Source organism: Mercenaria mercenaria, chromosome 5 (genome assembly GCF_021730395.1).
Source record: "Mercenaria mercenaria strain notata chromosome 5, MADL_Memer_1, whole genome shotgun sequence".
Taxonomy (NCBI): domain Eukaryota; kingdom Metazoa; phylum Mollusca; class Bivalvia; order Venerida; family Veneridae; genus Mercenaria; species Mercenaria mercenaria.
In genome coordinates this window covers 24,945,065-24,964,206 of record NC_069365.1, presented here as the reverse complement: position 1 = coordinate 24,964,206, position 19,142 = coordinate 24,945,065, and the positions used below count along the sequence as shown (strand labels likewise).

Below are 19,142 nucleotides of genomic sequence, written 5' to 3'. Positions count from 1 at the left end.
AGCATAACCTGTAAGAACTCAAGGCAGTAAAGGGACTGTGAAAGCATACCTTACAATTCAAATATTTCAATCTATATTATTTTGAAATGATTATATGATAAACAATTTATGTATTTAGCTTCTGTGCTGTAAATTGATTCCAAACAAAAAAAAACCAATATTAGTCATGTCTGACGTTTCCTGGTTCCTAATCTACGCAAGTTACTGTCGGGAAATGTTTTTGTGTATATTTTCTTTTAAGATACAAAAATAAGACAACAGAACTGAGATATTTTTTCTGCGAACTAACTGTTAGCCTGCTGGCGACGCAAGCGATTTTGTCTTTGCGACGTACAGACCTGTGCAGGCTGATCATGGTCTGCACCGTTCGCTATTCAGTCAGTGAATTTTCAGTGAAAAACCCCTTCATATAGTAAATGGTACTGCCCAAATTGAATGACAAACCAGTCCATTATAGAAATTTAGCAGGGTAAAGGTTATATTATAAACGATTAAAACAAAAACTTTATGACTTGTGATGCAAGTAGTGATAATGAGTCTCTAGACAATAAGAAATGAACTGACTTCAAAGTGTTCAAAGTGTATCTCATGTAATATAGAAATGAAATGTGGCATATATATTTACCATAAAGCATGCGCCTTCAATTTATAATTAAAGTATTGAACAGTTCTCCGAGCTAGCTACACCAGACAAATTAATGTAATTTTTATATAAAACAAGCACGAAAATTTATAATGCGTAATATTGACTATAGAAAATACCACACAGGCAGAATTCCTTCAAAACATAAGACAGTTCAATTACATCTCTATAATTAAGTACGAACCATTATCTATATTATTGATTAAGTGTATCGATTCTGACCTGTTTATTATATTCTCTGATACAAGGGTTTAGAAATCGTTTGATTACGAAAATTATTGCATCGCGAGTCACAACTTTTCATAGAAAGTTTAGATTTTCTCTTTCACATACAACTTTTAATATTTGGTCAACCACAGAGGCAGAGTATACTTTGTACATACATTCTAAACTGTCTCTAATGTTGTATGAGATATGAGAGCATGCCGGACGCCAAAAGGACTATATGACGTCAACGTAGCTGCCACGGAAGGAAATAAGGCCCGCGGAATAATTTAGAAGTGCACAGACGTCTAGCGACTTATTCTGCGCACATAATAACCGTTCTAGAAAGTTTCCTGAAAATATTATCGTATTATGTTCTCGATACTTTTGCATAGGTGTCCACAGCTACCGTTCAGATAATAATAATAAAAACTAATATCTAGAAAATATTTTATTGCTTAAGTAGTAAGGTATTGATAAAAATGTAAATGTCATAGTCAGGTCCAGTCAAATGATATTAGAATAATATTTACATCTATTTAACCAAATGCAGCTGGTTACGTAAAAGAACGTGAATGTTAAAAGTCACCTTGCAAGGTAGAGTTTACTAAGGTTGTATAATATCAAAGATGAGGAACGAGATTTGAACAAACGCCTTTAATTTTCTATATTTAAACATAATTTATTTTGACAGGATATATATATTTATTTGTCAGGCGCAAATATTCTGTTTACTAAAAAGTACAATGCATCAATTAATTCTAAAAGATGTGTTTTAGTACCAGCATATTAAAATAATTTCCGCGGTATATAATTATATAAATTTGAATAGATTTACACCTAAAATCAGATAAGTCATTTTGGGCAGTTATTGTTGAAAAACTAGACACTTGGTACCCTCATACTAAACAATTTTATCATTTTATAAGCTTTTATGACTTTGACATGTCCTGTGTAAATAAATATTTTAAGAAACTTCAATCCGTATCTATAAAATCATATAATTATTTTATTTTCACACTTATGTCAACAGCTAGGATTGTAAAGGGCCTACTATACAATGTTGAATGATCTGATACTGGGCTATCAAGTCAGTCAATATCGCTTCTCATACAGGGGTGTAGCCAAATGTTTCGCATACAGGGGTGTTAGGCACTATATAAATCAAACCAGTGCTGTTAGTTGGCCTCAACAAAGAAGAAAATATACTTTTTCTGATATTAAGCATATTTTTGCGAAACGTCATTTACTAAACTTTCGATATAATGAAATTTGCTCAGAAATTTATTCGAATGGAATGTTTTTTACCTAAAAGCCATTGTCCAGACATTCATCATGCTGGAAGAATTTTTCATTTTTTTTTTGTATCGTTTGAAAGAGTTGTGTCTGCTGAACAAGAATTAGTAAATAAGACGGCAATAATGACATGCACGAATCACTTCAGTCATGTTTTTTACTGCTAAATGATAAAGCTTACACTTAAAACCGGATTTTTGTTGAAGTATCATTGAAAACTATAAAGTAAAAAGAATAGAAATTCCATAACATATTTTTGTTATGTACTGTATCTTTTCTTTTTCAGTAGATGAATACACTTTCACTTTTAGACACCAAAATTATATGAGCTTACCAGACATCAATATTTGATATATTTTGATAGCACTGTTATCTAGAACTTGCTTGATACCTTAAGCAAAAATGGCTAACCATAGAGGTATATGACGTCATTTTCACACTGCTGAATAATTTCTCAAGCAGACACGTATGTAAATACATTACTGTCTTTGGTTTCTTGAGTTGAGTGTAAGAAGATGCTTTGTTCTCGATTGAGGAAACTATATACAATGACTAAAATTTGTTATATATAATGTCGCCATACACATAAAATTTTTATCACATATTCGTAACCTAACTGCCTCAAACGATTTAAGAAAACGCGAGAGACAGAACGAAGTATTAAACACTGTTGCGTCTCAGATTATTTTTAAAGCTGGAGTAGAGTCTTTTAACGAATAGCATTATTCAATATTATGAAATTTCATTACAAATGTATAACTTGTTAAGTGTACGCACCTGACTGCGCTTGAAAAAAATATGTAAAGAAAAAAAAACTGCGATTATCTGACCATTCAATGCTTTTTAATTGTTACACCATTCTGTTTACAATCACTTAATTGAAACTTTAATCGGATCTGATAGAAACGAGGGCGCTTAAAATCTGATAAAAATTATCAGTTTGTTTTGCAATGAGGGCCACACAATAAATCAAGATTTTAAGATTCTCAAGGTTCGCAGTATTCAACAAATGCGCAAGTTCCACAGAAGTTAGTAATGTAAACAGTATAGATAAAAGAAATTGGTAATTCCATGAAATATTCAAGTATTGCACAATCCATGATTGATAATTGAAAATACTTGAAATTTATTGTGTTTTCTGCAAAAACTAAAAACTAGCTTATTGTCTTATTGTGAAGTTACCCAAAACAATATTTTACAAACAGATGTTATGACAGCCGAAATTAAAAAAAAAATCAAAAACACCAATACACCACGGGGAGCTAAAAGTGTCTTGTTGCAACAAAACATGCATGGTTATTTTGCCAAAAATGTGTGCTATGCGCGTCTACGTCAAATGCTTTTAGGACATTTTTGACCTCACATTCCATAACGCAACAGGTGGCTTACTTAAAAGCATTTAAAGTGTAGTGACTTCCTCAAATTTTCAAGTTTAAAAGGAAAAAAGAATATTCTTTATTAATATTTTGTAATTTTAATTTTGATTTTTTTGTCGTTATGCAGGCATTTTTCATTGAACGGCCAAAATATATTTTCAAAATAGAATGTTCTGTGCTGAACGGTTATATACTTACCTAAACGAAAGAGAAGATTCCTGGTTACAAATAGATAATCTAAAAGTAGTTAAAATAGTTAGGAAATGTATTCAAATATTTTGATCAGCTGTATTATTTTACATTTTGAATTGTATACTAAGTTCATCTAAAGTGTAACATAACTGTGTTACAAAATACCAGTTTCTCAATGCCCGTTTTGATTTTCCGATTTTGATAAAATGATCTTTTTATTACTTTCAAGATTTTGGCAAATTAATTTAAGTTTTATAATGTCCTTTTACAATTTAATATAGTAGATTCAAGAGAAACGCGTCTCAAAAGGGTATCAGATTATCAGATGATCCAATATTTTGAACAGAACACCGCATTAAAAAAAACAACCTAGCTTAAAAGTTAATTTGAGTGTTCTTTACATTACCTGTCACTAAACAAAACACAGGTAGTTCCAGAAATAGATCATTGACTTAAAGTTATTAACATTAACGGATGTCCGAAAATAGTGTCCGAATATAGGAACTCTCAAGCTTTCAACGGACATGGAATTCAGCATTACGTCTTCGACATTAATGCGCGGTATTGTATATCTATAAATAATTATAACGTTTAAAGACTTTCGAAAGGGAAGACTTGAAAACATGATAGAAATTACAAATTTCATATGAAAATTTGAAATTTCACTTATCATGCTGGACACAATTGATTCTGTCTTTGCCACTCTTATAGATCATGATCAGCCTGCATATCCGTGCAGTGTGATTAAGATCTACAATGTTTGCCATTCAGTCAGTATCACTTTGGCATACACCCCTTTTAACAGTTAATGCTACTGTCCAAATTGAAAGACGGACAAGTTCATTATAGAAATTCAGCAGGGTAAGGGTTAACTGCTATTTACTATTAACAGTCTGTGTGTGGTCTTCTTGGCGTTGTTCCAGGTTTTATTTTACTTCCTAATGCTTTCTGGTTGGCCCTCGTCGCAAACTACAATAGTAGCATAAATTGTCAAAGAGACTTCATAAATAGTAACCTACTATACTGTCACAAAAATGGCAATAAACACATAAATAATGCATTTACATAGCTTATTTTAAATTCTTCAATTTTGTTTGTAGGTTTAAAGCGGAAAATTGTCTTCAGATTGTTATTCTTTTTAGCAGGCAGTCGAATGCTTATACATGCATAGGATATTTGTTTAAATTGATGATATTGCTTTTTGTGAATTAGAAAAAATGTAAGCAAAATAAATGGTTTGATTTGACAGTGCCTTAGTTAAAGTCAGTGGAATATGTCATCTCGCTGAAGCAAATTTTTGAAAATTCTGGACAACTTGATTACTCATTGACGGAGAAAGTCAAATATGGAAGACTGGGAAGATATACTGTCTACAAGAAAATGGCCAGACGGAAGTGACGTCACAACAAAAATAGTACAGGCAAAGTCAGTGCCTAACTGCGGTACGAAACCTCGTGTAACTGTAAGCAATGAAAACAGAAATACAGTCGAAAGTGCACATGATGATTCATACGGTAATGTAGACATGAACACACGCATGGAATACGAAGATAAAAGTGTGAAATATTTGAAGAGGAAGAGACTGGATGGAATCAAAAGTGCGAGACTTGAACGAGTTTTACAGCTAGACACGGCTGTAGCCAGTTCAAGTGCTAGGTCAAGTAGAACATATAAGAAAGAGTTTGACACGGAAAAGGGAATAGCTAATATAACATCTAGAAAGACATTTACGGTAATACTACAGCATATGTCTGTTCAGTGTTCTCATATCTGAACTGCTAGAATTGTCAATTGATTTTTTTTTCAAATTAATCAAATCAACAATCAAGAATTTAGACCATTTCACGGGTTTAGCTATCCAGAGAACAAACAAGATGTTCAATGAGAGCTATTTTGAATACTCTCGATTTGCGCCCTTCGTCGGCGTTCGTCAGTCTGTTCACAACTCCTTTGAAACCGTTTGGTAAAAGCTTGTTTATACAAACAATTTAGACAGATTTTTTTAAACAGAACAGAACAGAAGTTTTATTTTGCAGCTCATCGTCATACAGCATGCATATAACATTACATGACAGTCACAATTTTACAAAACATACAGTGTCATATTATATATACACACAGTTTTCATTTTACAATTGACAATTTAGAGATTTGAGAGTGATCACCTTTTAAAGTCGTTATATTTTTAAAAAACAAAAACATAAAATATAATATACAATAGAATGATTAGTTATTTAAATATACATTTCTTATTTTGAAACATTTTAGGCAAAGAAAACCCTGCTAATTTATGCAGAACAGACGTTTTATCTGAATTAAGCAATGTACAGAATTTATACATACATGGACGAGTGCTAAAATATCTTGGAATATACATATTTCTATATTGATTGTAAAATGGACACTCTAAAACAAAATGAAATTCGTCTTCTATATCATTTGTGTTACATAAGATGCAAAACGACGATTCCTTTCAATGTTTCTATGTCTACCAGTTTCAATGTTTAAGTTGTGCGAGTTTAACCTTTATTTAGCAATAACATTTCTATACTTCGGAATATCAAAAATGGTAAGGTATTCTGCACGATTAAAGCAAGTTTTTATTTGTATGTACAGGAACAAAGATGTACGTGATAACATACTAAAGTCTTTTTTAGTGCGCCATTCTGCCATATATATATCCCTTAAACGAGTATTAAACAATGGTATGTACAGATACGGGGAATTCCTACACATCAGCAAAACCTGCATTCTGCAACATACCTCGTACTTTTGACTTTAGATAACATCTCCTAAACCGCTAATCCAGTTTTGAAATAATGTCTTAGAAATGTTACTTTATTAACCATCTACCGAGATTTTTTAAATTATTCCGATTAGTCGAAAACCGCGGTCGTTGACAGTTGTCGTCACTGTTCCGTGGAAACTTTAAAATTCTTGTCAGAAACTGACTGCACTCGGTTTCAAAATAATTTGATACAAATGCTTGTTTAGCAAGAATATTTAAATTATTCTAGTTTGTGAGCAACATAAGCGGCAGAGCTGAAAACAGAAAACGTTTAAAAGAGCATCTCCTCCTAAACCGCAGGAGTGATTTTGAAAATGTTAAAGAGAAATGTTTCTTGGGTGACCATCTTCCAAAAACTGTCAGTTTATTGCCAAAACATAACTGTAGATATTGTTTTCAAAGAACCTCTCTTCTTCCTTTTTGTCCAAAAACATTACAGTTAGTGCTAAAATGAATCGTTCAGACATCTTCTAAACAGTTGGTCATATTTGGCAGTAATTAAAAATTTACAAAGAAATGATTTTAGGTGATCGTCTGTCGACAATTGTCGATTTGTTCATTTCTTTTGTCAAAACTAAAACACGGACGACACAGCAATAAACATTAAGCTGGTTGACATTTGTAATAATTTCACAGAACTATTCATTCGGGCCCTCTACTGAAATCATATTCATTTGTCGGGGATGGGGGTGGAGTTAGTTTTCTCTACATGTTTGCTTTAGGGAAAACGTTGAAAATGACCTCGGAAACTACAGGCCAGTCTAAAGGAATTTGGTATAACTGTTGGATGACTCTGTACTGTTATCTGTTTGAACTGTGAAACTCAGGTGAGCGATCAAGGGTATCCTGAACTAATTGTTTATGTACATTTGTTGCCTTTCTCTTTTGTTTGAATTTATCATTCTGTTTATAAGAGAGACTTATAGCAGCGGATTGTTGCCGGATCAACTATATTGTTTACGTCAAGGACTTTGTACTTCTACTAACTTAGTATTTGTAATCAACGTCTATATATCTTTTTCATCATATCATACCTAACCTTACCATGAGTACTACCAAATTACATATCCATCTTAACTATAAAAAGAAGTTTTTTTTACGGGTTTTCCAACCTATTTAGGCAAATGAATCAGAATCCTGTATTAAATTAGTTAAAGTACCGATGTAGCTGCATAACTCTAGCAAATGTAGCATTTTTGTCTTCCTTGTTGCGACCTGTGTGCAAACTGTTTTTTACAGGGACACGTTGTTGGAAAAAATGAACCTTACTGTCGTCTGTTTAATGGATGATCAAAAATGATATAACAGATCACAGATCTATGGTTACCTAGAATAATACACACTACTGTTTCTTATTTTCAGCCATTGACCAAATTCAGAAGAGCTGCGAGAATTGTTTTACTTCTTCTGAAAGCAACAGCAAGTAGCAGGTACTGTAGTTTGTTTTTGCTGTAAGGTATTGCATACAGTATATTCAAGGACTTAAAAACAACCTTATCTAACAAGTTGAAAAAAAAATGAGCGTAAAAGAGTTATAATGTTTTTATGTTTATGAAATAGGCCTGTACATAAAAAAAATCTTAACGGTTAGGTCCGTATTTTCCGAAGCATTCGAACAACACCTAATCATAGAAGGAAAGAGTTGTTTACATGAAAATTGAACAGCTTATAAAAATATTTATTAATGTGATAAACGATTGTCAATTTACTGATATACACATTGAATGCTGTAAAAACACCGCATAAAGGGACTACTCTTTAGGATAGTTAAAAACTCACCATTTTCAAAGGACTGTTACATATCTACACTTTTATGCATTTGCAAAAGTGTTCAGTACTTAAATTTAACTTAGTTTTCAGCATTCATTTTTAAAGATGGACAACTTTTTGAGAATATTCTAAGTATGTGGTCGTTGGACTGGTAGATTATTAATCAAGATGTTGTTCGTTTACCAAATGTTTCTGTAGTTCTGTGATATACTACTTAAAACGTTTAGGTGGTAATTTGGCAGTGCTATAATGAAGCTCTTTGTTCGGATAAAGGAAACTTCCGTCGTTGGAAAAGACTTAAGTCGTTACACTGTTGAAAGATAAATAAATTGACAATTTCAAATAATAAAAAGGTTAATTTGATTTTTACGTTTCAATATGCAAGTGACGTTGATGTAATTTAATGTGTTTTTGTTTGTTTTGTTTTGTTTTCACTTTAGTTTTTGTTCAGTAACAATTTTAGACTGAAGGAAATAATCATCTGTCATATATGTAAATATGTTGTTTTTATTCAATGTGAGGAACTGTATAAGTTAATATTTATATAATTATATCTAGATGTTGTAAAAATTTTGTTTAAACTAAAATAGGCGACTCTTCCATATCGAAATAACGGTGTTAAGTACTGCATTATAGCGTTTCAGTAAAATGTTTTGAGAAACGCCTACATTTGACAGGAATAAAAGTCGATGATAGTTTTATTAAATGTATGTTTTATTAAAAAAAAAACTACGGGAAATTTTGATACAAAAAGATTTTTCATTAGGGTGTAATCGTCTTTAACCTATAATAAATTTTCCTTTTTGCATATCGCCATTCCAGCTTTGTATGACATTACAGCATGAGCTCCACGTGCACAGGAAACAACGGTCACGCCTCAAGTATCACAAAAGAAACCCCCATATCAAATCAGAATAAACTTTTAAAATTTTTGAAATTAAAAATTATTCACAATGAAATGTTTGCCATATATGGATGAGATGTTGTAAAAGATCTAGAGTGTACATATATTTAAATTGAATTGAATTGAATTGAATTTAAGATACAATTAAGACTAGCTATAAATTATTGAAGTCGTTTTTATTTACAAGCGGTCGTTATTCACAGAACAAATAACCCTGTAAATATTTCAGTCGGAAATGAGTGGTCTTTTAAAGCTAGGTGGTCTATGCTCACGTGTGGTCTTTTAATAAGTACCTGACTGACTTTCTCTAATGTAGATGACCGCAGTGTGAATAGCATAGAACAAAGAAAAAATGTTGTTCTTTGTTTCTGATTTCCTTTCAAACAGCTGGTTACTTGAATAACACATTTTCGAAGTATTTGTTTTTTGTAGCATATAAAGAAATGCACTTAAGACATGACTTTTCACTTTTTTCTTCAAGCTGAAAATGCTAATACCTTTTAAGTATGGCCTTTCATTGATTTCTGCAGACTATACTTATGGGTTATTAGCTTTGTATCGGGAAATGTGCACGAGTTCTTCGGCGGAAATACTGCGCGACTTTAGGAGCGCAATATTCTTCCGCTAAAGAACGAGTGCATATTTCCTGATTCAATGATAATAAACATTTTTACATACGTATCTACAAGTATAAATGTAATGTAAATACTATGAATTTGTTCAATAGCCTAAATAATATTGATAATACTGAACTAAATAAAGGATTGATACAACGATATTGAATTTCGTCACGCAGCCGATATGAAATTCAGGCATCAGTGGACGTTTCCGATGCCATTGTAACTTAACGGAGAAAAGAAACGAGTATGTAATAATAAAAGTTATTTCATTCCCCATCCTTGGTACAGTCACTTCTATTAAACAAAAAACAGTTACCCTGAAATCCATCCGGAAACAAATTAATTGGCGTATTGCATGGATATAAAAGTTGGGTTCTTATGGATTCTACACGTATAGCAAATGCATCTAAAACAAATTATGTTGAAACAAAGGCAAAGGGAAAATAACTGTTAAGCACTGTGAACTATGGACAAGACATGAGAAATTGCTTGCAAACTACATACATGTAGAATTAGAGTGGATTAATATTTTTTCCGAGAGATTAACAACATGGACTAGCGTAGATTTGTTTGATCTTAGCATAAATGTTCACAAACAGTTCTAAACAATTAAACAACAAAAAAAAGGTGTCTGAGCAGGAGAAATCAATTCTATGTATGGATATAACCTGTATCATTAGCACAACAAGTCAAGCTTGACATTGTAAATTCAATCAAATGTGTTACAGACATGCAAGCCAGGGTCACCAGGACCAAAAATCTTGGTCACAGATCGCAGAGGAACAGAGTACGGCAAAAAGGACTTATGACCTGTTTGGAATCTCCTTCGATCCCTCCATGTTCAAAGCGAAACGTGAGGTAAGTATTCCCTGCTTATTTTCATTTGAGAAGAAAAACAACAATTTTAATACTACAGTTGAAATGCAGTTTCAGATTTTAGGTGACAAGTATATCCAATTTTAATCCGGTTACGTTTTTCCTCAGACCCGAATTTAAATACTTCCTATTTTGCTTCGTTCTTGTTGAGGTTCGCGTAGAATATAGTTAATCATTATTACAATCATTATTTTTTTTCTATTTCTTCTTCCTCCCCTTCTTCTTCTTCTTCTTATTATTATTATTATTATCATTATTATTATTATTGATGCATTATGCTGTTGTTGTTGTTGTCGATTAACAGACGCTGTTCTTAATCAGTTTACTTATTACTACATTGCATTAGTCTTTATTTTATGTGGCTCGAACCAACGACCCACAGGTTGGGCGGCCGGCATCTTTACCATAGCTTCTCTTTACATATGATAGAAAAATCTATTACATGTTATTACAAAGATGAAAGCATGTTTGCTTCCTGATATTATTTCTTAAGTCAAAAGACCTAAATGTGAATACAATTAAACCTCAAGAGAAAATAACGTTCATTCGGGTGATAAAAAAAGTCATTGGTTGACGTTACTTCTTAAATTTGATTTGAACTAATTTCTTTTTAAGAAATACTTGAGTAACGAAGCGAAGATAATAATGTCGTTGTACCCGGCAGACCGGACCGAGGACCAGCTGAAGCTGGCTCTGCTCGCACTCAACCAGGCAGTAGACGCCTTCGGAGAGTTCCCTATCAAACTACAGAGATCTCTCGCTAGTGTAGGCTGGTATGAGAAGTAAGTGATAGGTATAAACACACATTCGGCATTCATTCTTTATATTATAACTAACTATTAAGCTTATGTAGAATGACTATGATATCGTCGTTTTAGTGTATGAATATTGCATTGCATTTACTTTATGAACTGATTTTCCTTTTGTCATACAGGTATTTTATGAAAAGAAAAACATATTACAAGGAAAACAACTATCATTTTAGAGCCAACTTTTAAATTGAACTCGTTGCAATGTCAGTTCTTGAAGCCTAACGCCAATGAAATGGACTGACATTTGTTGTTTTCTTTTTCAGTTTCGAGGCAAAACGTGTGATCATACGTCAAGGACATACAGCAGACAATTTCTACTTCATTCTCTCAGGGACAGGTATGCAAAGAAAAGATTACTTCCTACTTTTAATCTGACTGCTGTTTACGTCTTACGTGAACATTAAAGGCACCCTTATGGAAATCTTATAGTTTGCCGCGAACACTTGCTGTGATCATGCCGCGAATATCCGGCGAACATGCTGCAAACACATTTGATACAATTGGTATAATTGTTCGCGGGATGTTCGTTTGGTGTTCACTTTTCACATGCAAATTAGTTTTGCCGTTTACAAGTTGCCGCGAACTTCCCGCGAACAAGTAGCTGTGAACTTCCCGCGAACAAGTTGCTGCGAACATCCCGCGAACTAGTTGCTGCGAACATCCCGCGAACTAGTTGCTGCGAACATGCCGCGAACTAGCTGAAAACCATCTCTACAGAAATTGTGTACAAAAAAGCATGTACAGAAAAAGTGCAAAAACAAATAAATTAGTAGGAATCAGGGATATAAATTTATTGAATAAACTTGAACACTGAGGTTATAACAAATTCAAATTGTAAATGTCTGAACTTTTTCATATCATATTTGGAGCATTTTAAACAAAGTTTTAATGATAAAATATGTTTGAATTTTAACTGTTACTTGTCATTTCAATAACAGTGTTTGAGTGCATGTATTCATTTCATTCCAATGTTTTTCTTCACACTGCTTATAAGTTATATGTATAACTACAAATCTGTCATAGTTTTACAAGTTTTATCATACTTATGAAGCTTAGAAATTGTCAAAATACGCTATTTTTATATTTCTTTTTAGATAATCTGATACAGCTCTGCAAATGATTAAGCATATCTATTTCATTTTCAAAATTCCTTATGTTTACTGAGATATATGAGTATAGATATTAAACATAAATTTTCTGACTTACCACAAAAAAGTATATATTCCTATCAGCCTCTAAGAATCACTTATGAAAACTGTAATGCACACAGATTTCCTTCTAAACATGTCCAGATATCTGGTTGTAATTAACTTATCAGACTCATACTGTGACCTTACAGATAATGTTATAAATTAATTGATCTACAATTACCTGCTCTTATAAACTCTCTTCAGTAACAGTTTACCAAAAGATTATAATATTCTAAGTTCTTCTCGCGAATATGCCGCGATCATTGGTTTTCTTGCGAATATCCCGCGAACTAGTATCAAACCAATCGCGGCATAATCGCGGTAGCAGCGAATATCCCACGAATACTTCCTGCGAATAGATATGTTCGCGGCATGTTCGCAGCTTTTTGACAATTTCGTAAGGGCATTCCTTTCACTCAAATAACAGCATCAAATAATTTAATATTGATAGGTCTTTGTGTGACAAGAGAATGGTTTATATTTTCTTATATGTTTTGTTACCTGATTTCAATACATGTGCCAGTATATATTACGCATTACTGGATGGCTTCCCGATCAGTTGATTATATGCAAATTGATAAATGTTTTATTGTCAAATTACATTCCATAAGAAATGGTTTGTTCTCTTTTGACTTTAGCCGAACAAACGTGTGTTGAACTAAAGCTAAACCGGTCAATAGAAAAAACTAGCGCCGGGTGATACATATTAGGAGTCATGTAATAATTTCTAACTTTTGTTTGTATATTTAAATTATTTCGAAGGAAGTTTTTGTACAAAAGTCAAATACATCTTACTTGATTTTAAAAGACATTTCAGTATAACAAGAAAGCGGGATTCATTTTAAGTCAGTCTTTTACTGTATACTAGACTCAGATAAAATAAAATGGTAAAATAATTGATGCGACAACTTAGTAAAGATTTCTTTTTGTTTTCAGCTGTTGTAACTTTACTGGAGACAAACAAAGACACGGGTGAGGAAGGAGTTAGAACAGTGGCCTTTCTCCGTAAAGGCAACAGCTTTGGGGTGAGAAACAAAAGCAATCATGGCATTTATAGTAATTAGAATTTCACAATAGAGAGCTTCATCATAAAAAATGGAAGAAACATTTGTACATTGCTCGGTATATCAGTCAGTAGAGCATTGTACAATATGAAACTTGGTGACAGGAGTATAACACAAAAATTCACTTTTGATAGACAATTAATACATACCAAGAACGACGAAGAGTACATTCTCAGTCAGGTAAACTTTTCTAAGTCTGAATCGCATGTTTATTTTATTTAATTAAACTAAGTTTGTCAATGTATGTGCACAGTATTCGATCACTCAATAGATTGTGTACTTTAAACATGTTCCAGGAGTTAGCACTGATGCATGGAGCAAAGAGAAGCGCCACAGTCACATGTCAGACAAACGTGGAGCTTCTTGCAGTCAGCAGAGAAGATTTTATCGATATCTTCATGCACACAGAGAAAGATAAAGAGCCAGAACACATCAGTTTTCTCCGTACTATCGACGTATTCCGCGGCTGGCCCGTGGAGAAATTGCCACATAATAACCCAAGAATATGTCTCTTCACTTTCTTCAGGTACGCTCTACAATAGTACAAAGTTGGCCAATAATGCCAATGTAACAGCTTCACACTCAATACGATGCTAACCACAAAATGACTGGAATGGATAATGAACTTATTTAAAAAGACAGGAAATGTCGATACTTTGCTAAAGAAGTTTTATTGATCACTTACGAATGATTTTATTTTTTCAATATTCCGCTGTTATATCGCAATAAGGAGGCGTAATATCATTTAATGGAACCCTTGTATATTTTGCAAAGTTAATTAATTACAGGAAGCGTGGAAAAACCAGCACGATGAACTGAATAAGTTTATTAACGATGTCGAAATTAACGATATTTCTCAAAACAAAATGTTAGCTAAACATGTTTGAAAAAAAGCAATTCGTGTTTTCTATTTAAGGCGAGGTGTTTTACTCTGCAAGGACAGTAACTCTACCGACTGGATCTACGTCATAAAGACGGGCACCTGTCGGGTTCTCAAGGATCTCTTTGACACAAGGCCTAACATACCGGGTCTTGAATATGTACCGTACTCACTGAATCAGTCATTTACAAGTATGAAATACATTTAATATTTCCTGTGCTATAGGTGCTTAAATTAACAGTTGTTTCGTAAAATTTTGTACCGGTGCAACTGTTGTATAGAAGTAATTTTTCCCTTCACCTAAGTTCTGACGTTTTTTGCGCTTGCTTCACAGCTTATAGAAAACAAAATGCAAAGTTCGAGATATTACGTTTTCATAAGTGAATACTAGTAATATGAACTATTCTGTCTTGACCTGAAATGGGTGGGGGTGGCAAAGATTATTTAAGTTATATGCAAACATAGATTCTAGCTTTTTTGAAATCCTTCAGCACATTTTGTGCAGTATTTTCGAAATGTAGTTTTGAATACCTTGTATACTAACGAAACAAACAATGGAGTTACCACTTTTCCACATTGATTGGAAAAGGAAGTTGAATAAATTATATCAAACATGTTTTTACATCTTACCAGTACTTGATATTTAAAAAAAGGCGGTGGTTCGATAAAGGATAATTAGAGAATGATGTACATTACAGAGTTACCCCCAATACCTCATATCAAGTCTACAGAGAGCACTCCGAGATCACACAGACATACATCGATACAACATAATGCTCACAGACACCACCTACGTTTACCTGATATTTATAAACGGTCTTCAGAACAATGTAAGAATACAAGTTTTGAATACATTTTAAGCCCACATAAGGCTAACTTTCCTTGACATTGCCATTGAGATCATAATTATCCTTTTTTTCTGCAACAGAAAGAAAAATGTACAAGTGCAAGCTATTGCTAATCTAAACTTTTCATACTGTCCTTTATGTTTATATTTCATTCTTTGAAGTGGTTAAAAATAAAATGAATGATAATGTTACTAAAGTAAAACTCACTTAAATCATAATTTACTTAAACATTACGTTTCAACATGTTCTTGAAAGGTTGTATCAATAGCTAGACTAACGCTATATGATGTCACGCTTTCATATAACACGCTAGAAATGATCCAAAGTGTTTAACCTATATCTTATAACTACAAACAGTTCTCCCGAACCTGGGAGATCCTAAGAAGCAGATTGATATTAACATAGACTTCATGAATCCCCCCAACACATTGTTTTATCTACTGTTCAGTACTGACGGCGGCTATCGAACATCAGGCGCAACTGAATGCAATATTTGAGAAGAGGCACAAAGTACCTCGGAGTGATAGATATGTAAGTATTGACATGTAATAATTTAAATTCACAGAATTAAGTTAAAAATATTTCTCCAAACAAACATTTGTTAGAAACATCACTTATAAAAGCAAACCATTTTTAAATAATTTTGAATTTAAAAAATTTGCAGAGCGAAGATCTTTCACAGCAAGAAAACAGAAACAATCCTAATCATGCGGGTAAAGTGTTTGTACAGATCCAGAAACTGGCTTCAAGAGATGTTTTTGTAAGTTACATCTACAGTACTATTTGTGAGCCACACCATGAGAAAACCAACATAGTGGTCCGCGCAGTCTGGTCAGGATCGATGCTGTTCGCTTCCAACGCCTATTGCAATTAGAGAAACCATTAGCGAACATCAGGGATCCTGACCAGACTACGCGGTTGCGCAGGCTGGACTGGATCCATGCTGGTTGCAAATGCACTATGTTAGTTTTCTCATTGCGCGACCCAAAACATGTTTTGTATGCTATCAACATTGAAAATTATGATATCCAGACTTTCCTAGAAATACATATTAAATAAGATGTAACAGGAGATTCTTCTGTAACTCTAACCATTGCAAGCAGTTGTGGAAACTAACATCGCTGGAAACACATAGCAGTAGATTATAACATGCTTGAAACTTGAAAGGGAATCCTTCATTGCTTTTTCCATACAGCAGTATCAGTTTCAAGGTTTACATGTTATAAGTGTCTCTAGAAAATGCTTCATGTAATATTATACTAATCTTGCAATTACACAATGTTTTATCAGTAGCTAGTGTATGAAATTAAGGCAGTGTTTTAAGCATACCGTTTGGAATTAGACAATGTTCCAGGGTTTAGAGCAGACTGTGTTTGAATTTGGCTGTATTTCATCTGTTCTATAATTTAAAGCAGACGGTGTTTGAAGTTAGAAAATGTATTATCTGTTGCAGGGCTTGGAGCAGATGATAATTGAAAGTAGATAAATAAATGTTTTATCTGTTATAGGGTTTAGAACAGACGGTGTTTGGAATGATTGGTCAGACGACGAGTTGCAGTCTGGTATCAGACGGAGCTGAATGTATTCTCATCAACAAAAAGTTCTTCCTACAACATCTTTCAGACAATGTCGCAAAACAGATACGTAAAACTGTATGTGTCCATTACGCAAATCCCTTTATTACTCTATCAGAACTCGCTCTACCACAAAGCGAGACTCTTGAAGATCTTAAAAGACATTCAAGCTGTTTGTCATACTTAAAGAACAATTTTGTAAACAATTTCTCGTGATATTTTTGTATTCCATATCTACTCCAGATAAAAACCAAAACTTATGCTCTATGGATAACGTGTAGCTTATCAATGTCATATATTATCGTTAATAACATTCATCAACTTGAAATCTGGACGTTTTCCATAAAAATAACAGCATTTATATCGTGTATTTATCATGTTTATTCGTCACATTTTGGAATATACGGGATGACTATATTTTACAGATTCAGCCAATACCAAGTGAGGAAAGTCTGCAACAGAAACTACAGGACCAGACAAACTGGGATGCTTATAAATCTATGACAGTCTCTAACTGTGTTGTGTTCAAGAAGCAGTTACATGAACATGAAGTAGATGCACTCTACTTATGACATAAAGCTCAATTTCAAATCCGGAAGTGTACTGGGGCTGATTCATTTGAAGTCATGTTCAGTATAAAGTAACTGTAATACGAGAATTGCAAAGGCATCAAAGTGCTCTTTCAAAATCGGTGCGTCCTATTATCAGGGATTGTCTGTGATTTTAGAACTTTGCTGGGACTCTTTTGTAGAACTGAAATAATGCTGTTTAGTTTGTTAGGGAATTCATGCATGGAATGTAAACAGATTACATCAGTGACAGAAGGGCATAGTCCTTGCCTTTAACAAACAGTTTGCCACCGTTTTTCCGAAACATGTGCAATCAAACGAGTTGTCCCAAGCTATGGTATTTTACGTACAAATAAAGCATGAATGGACTAGATCACTCGATCGTTAACCCTTACCATGCTGGACACGACTGGTTCTGCCTTTGCGAACAGTGTAGATCATGATTAGCCTGCACATCTGTGCAGTCTGATCATGATCTGCACTGTTCGCCATTCGGTCAGTAACTTTTTGGTAAGCACCCCTTTTAACAGTTAATGGTACTGTCCAAATTGAAAGATGGACAAGTTCATTATAGAAATTTAGCAGGGTAAGGGATGATATGGTTTCTGGAAGTATTTGAATAATTAATATGGGCAGCTTATATCATTTTGCATATATAGCTAGGGATTACTAATGAGAACTTAAAGAACTGAAAAAATGTAACATCAAACATTATTACAAATGGAGGACTATTGTACCTGTAAACATGAACATGTTAAGAGTTTAGACATTTCTTCAGCTGCTACATTAAAGGCTTTGCGTGGTTTTGTACCATCGGAGTTTTAATGTGGCATACGACTATCTTTTAAAACAAAAGCCAGTATTTTCTGTATATTGTACAATATATTCCATCAAATAAAGCCATTGGTTTAGATGTATGTGCAATAAGCAAACCCGGTGTTAGATATTCCTTACAGACATTTTACTCGATATTCATGTTGACAAAATGTTGTTGTAGATTCTTGCCACTGTATGTCTATTACACATTACTTATTTTGTACGTGAAGGTTTTATGTCGAGGAAAGTTTATGAAAAAAAAAATGCCGAATAAAAAACTTTATTGATATTTTGCGTTTTGTTTTGTATTTAGGAATGGATTAATAGAACGTTAGCTGAATAAATGCTGTCAAAGATTAGAGGGTCAATGAAGCCTTCCATTATTGTTTATGTTCTACATCTCTGTACCTTTACATTTTGCCATCCGTTCTTGAGAAAGATGAAAGAAAATGATGTGTTCAAGAGGAAAATAGCAAAAATCCCGGTGTTCGACAATATCCCAAAGTAATGTCAACACTGACACTAAATCTATTTTGAGTTTACATCCTTGACAATATCTGACCTAAGTAGGAATCATCCGGTTGTCATCTTGTATTCGCTTTGCTCGCCACTGAAGCAAAACCTGATCATGAAGGTTTATCCAAAATATTGATATAACTATCATACTAAAATTTACCTAGATATCCTTTCAGTACTAACAAAATTATCTGTGATCTTTAA

General features: G+C 33.4%; 1 protein-coding gene across 4 annotated transcripts in view; it reads left to right on the top strand.

Annotated features, from left to right (window-relative positions):
• LOC123556684 (cyclic nucleotide-binding domain-containing protein 2-like) overlaps positions 1 to 18,711 on the top strand; it is a 30,371-nt gene extending 11,660 nt beyond the window's left edge. For 3 of the 4 annotated variants that reach the window (XM_045347595.2, XM_045347596.2, XM_045347593.2), the window contains exons 2-13: positions 7,862 to 7,929; positions 10,522 to 10,651; positions 11,285 to 11,451; positions 11,745 to 11,818; positions 13,608 to 13,696; positions 14,032 to 14,261; positions 14,652 to 14,806; positions 15,314 to 15,445; positions 15,912 to 15,994; positions 16,128 to 16,223; positions 16,972 to 17,115; positions 17,463 to 18,711. In XM_045347595.2, coding sequence (XP_045203530.2) covers positions 7,862 to 7,929; positions 10,522 to 10,651; positions 11,285 to 11,451; positions 11,745 to 11,818; positions 13,608 to 13,696; positions 14,032 to 14,261; positions 14,652 to 14,806; positions 15,314 to 15,445; positions 15,912 to 15,994; positions 16,128 to 16,223; positions 16,972 to 17,115; positions 17,463 to 17,609 — 1,515 coding nt within the window. In that variant the 3' untranslated portion in view covers positions 17,610 to 18,711. Of the gene's footprint in view, positions 1 to 4,738; positions 5,444 to 7,861; positions 7,930 to 10,521; positions 10,652 to 11,284; positions 11,452 to 11,744; positions 11,819 to 13,607; positions 13,697 to 14,031; positions 14,262 to 14,651; positions 14,807 to 15,313; positions 15,446 to 15,911; positions 15,995 to 16,127; positions 16,224 to 16,971; positions 17,116 to 17,462 lie in introns of those variants that run through there. The other variant, XM_045347594.2, reaches the window with a different exon arrangement.
• Positions 18,712 to 19,142: the final 431 nt, after the last annotated feature.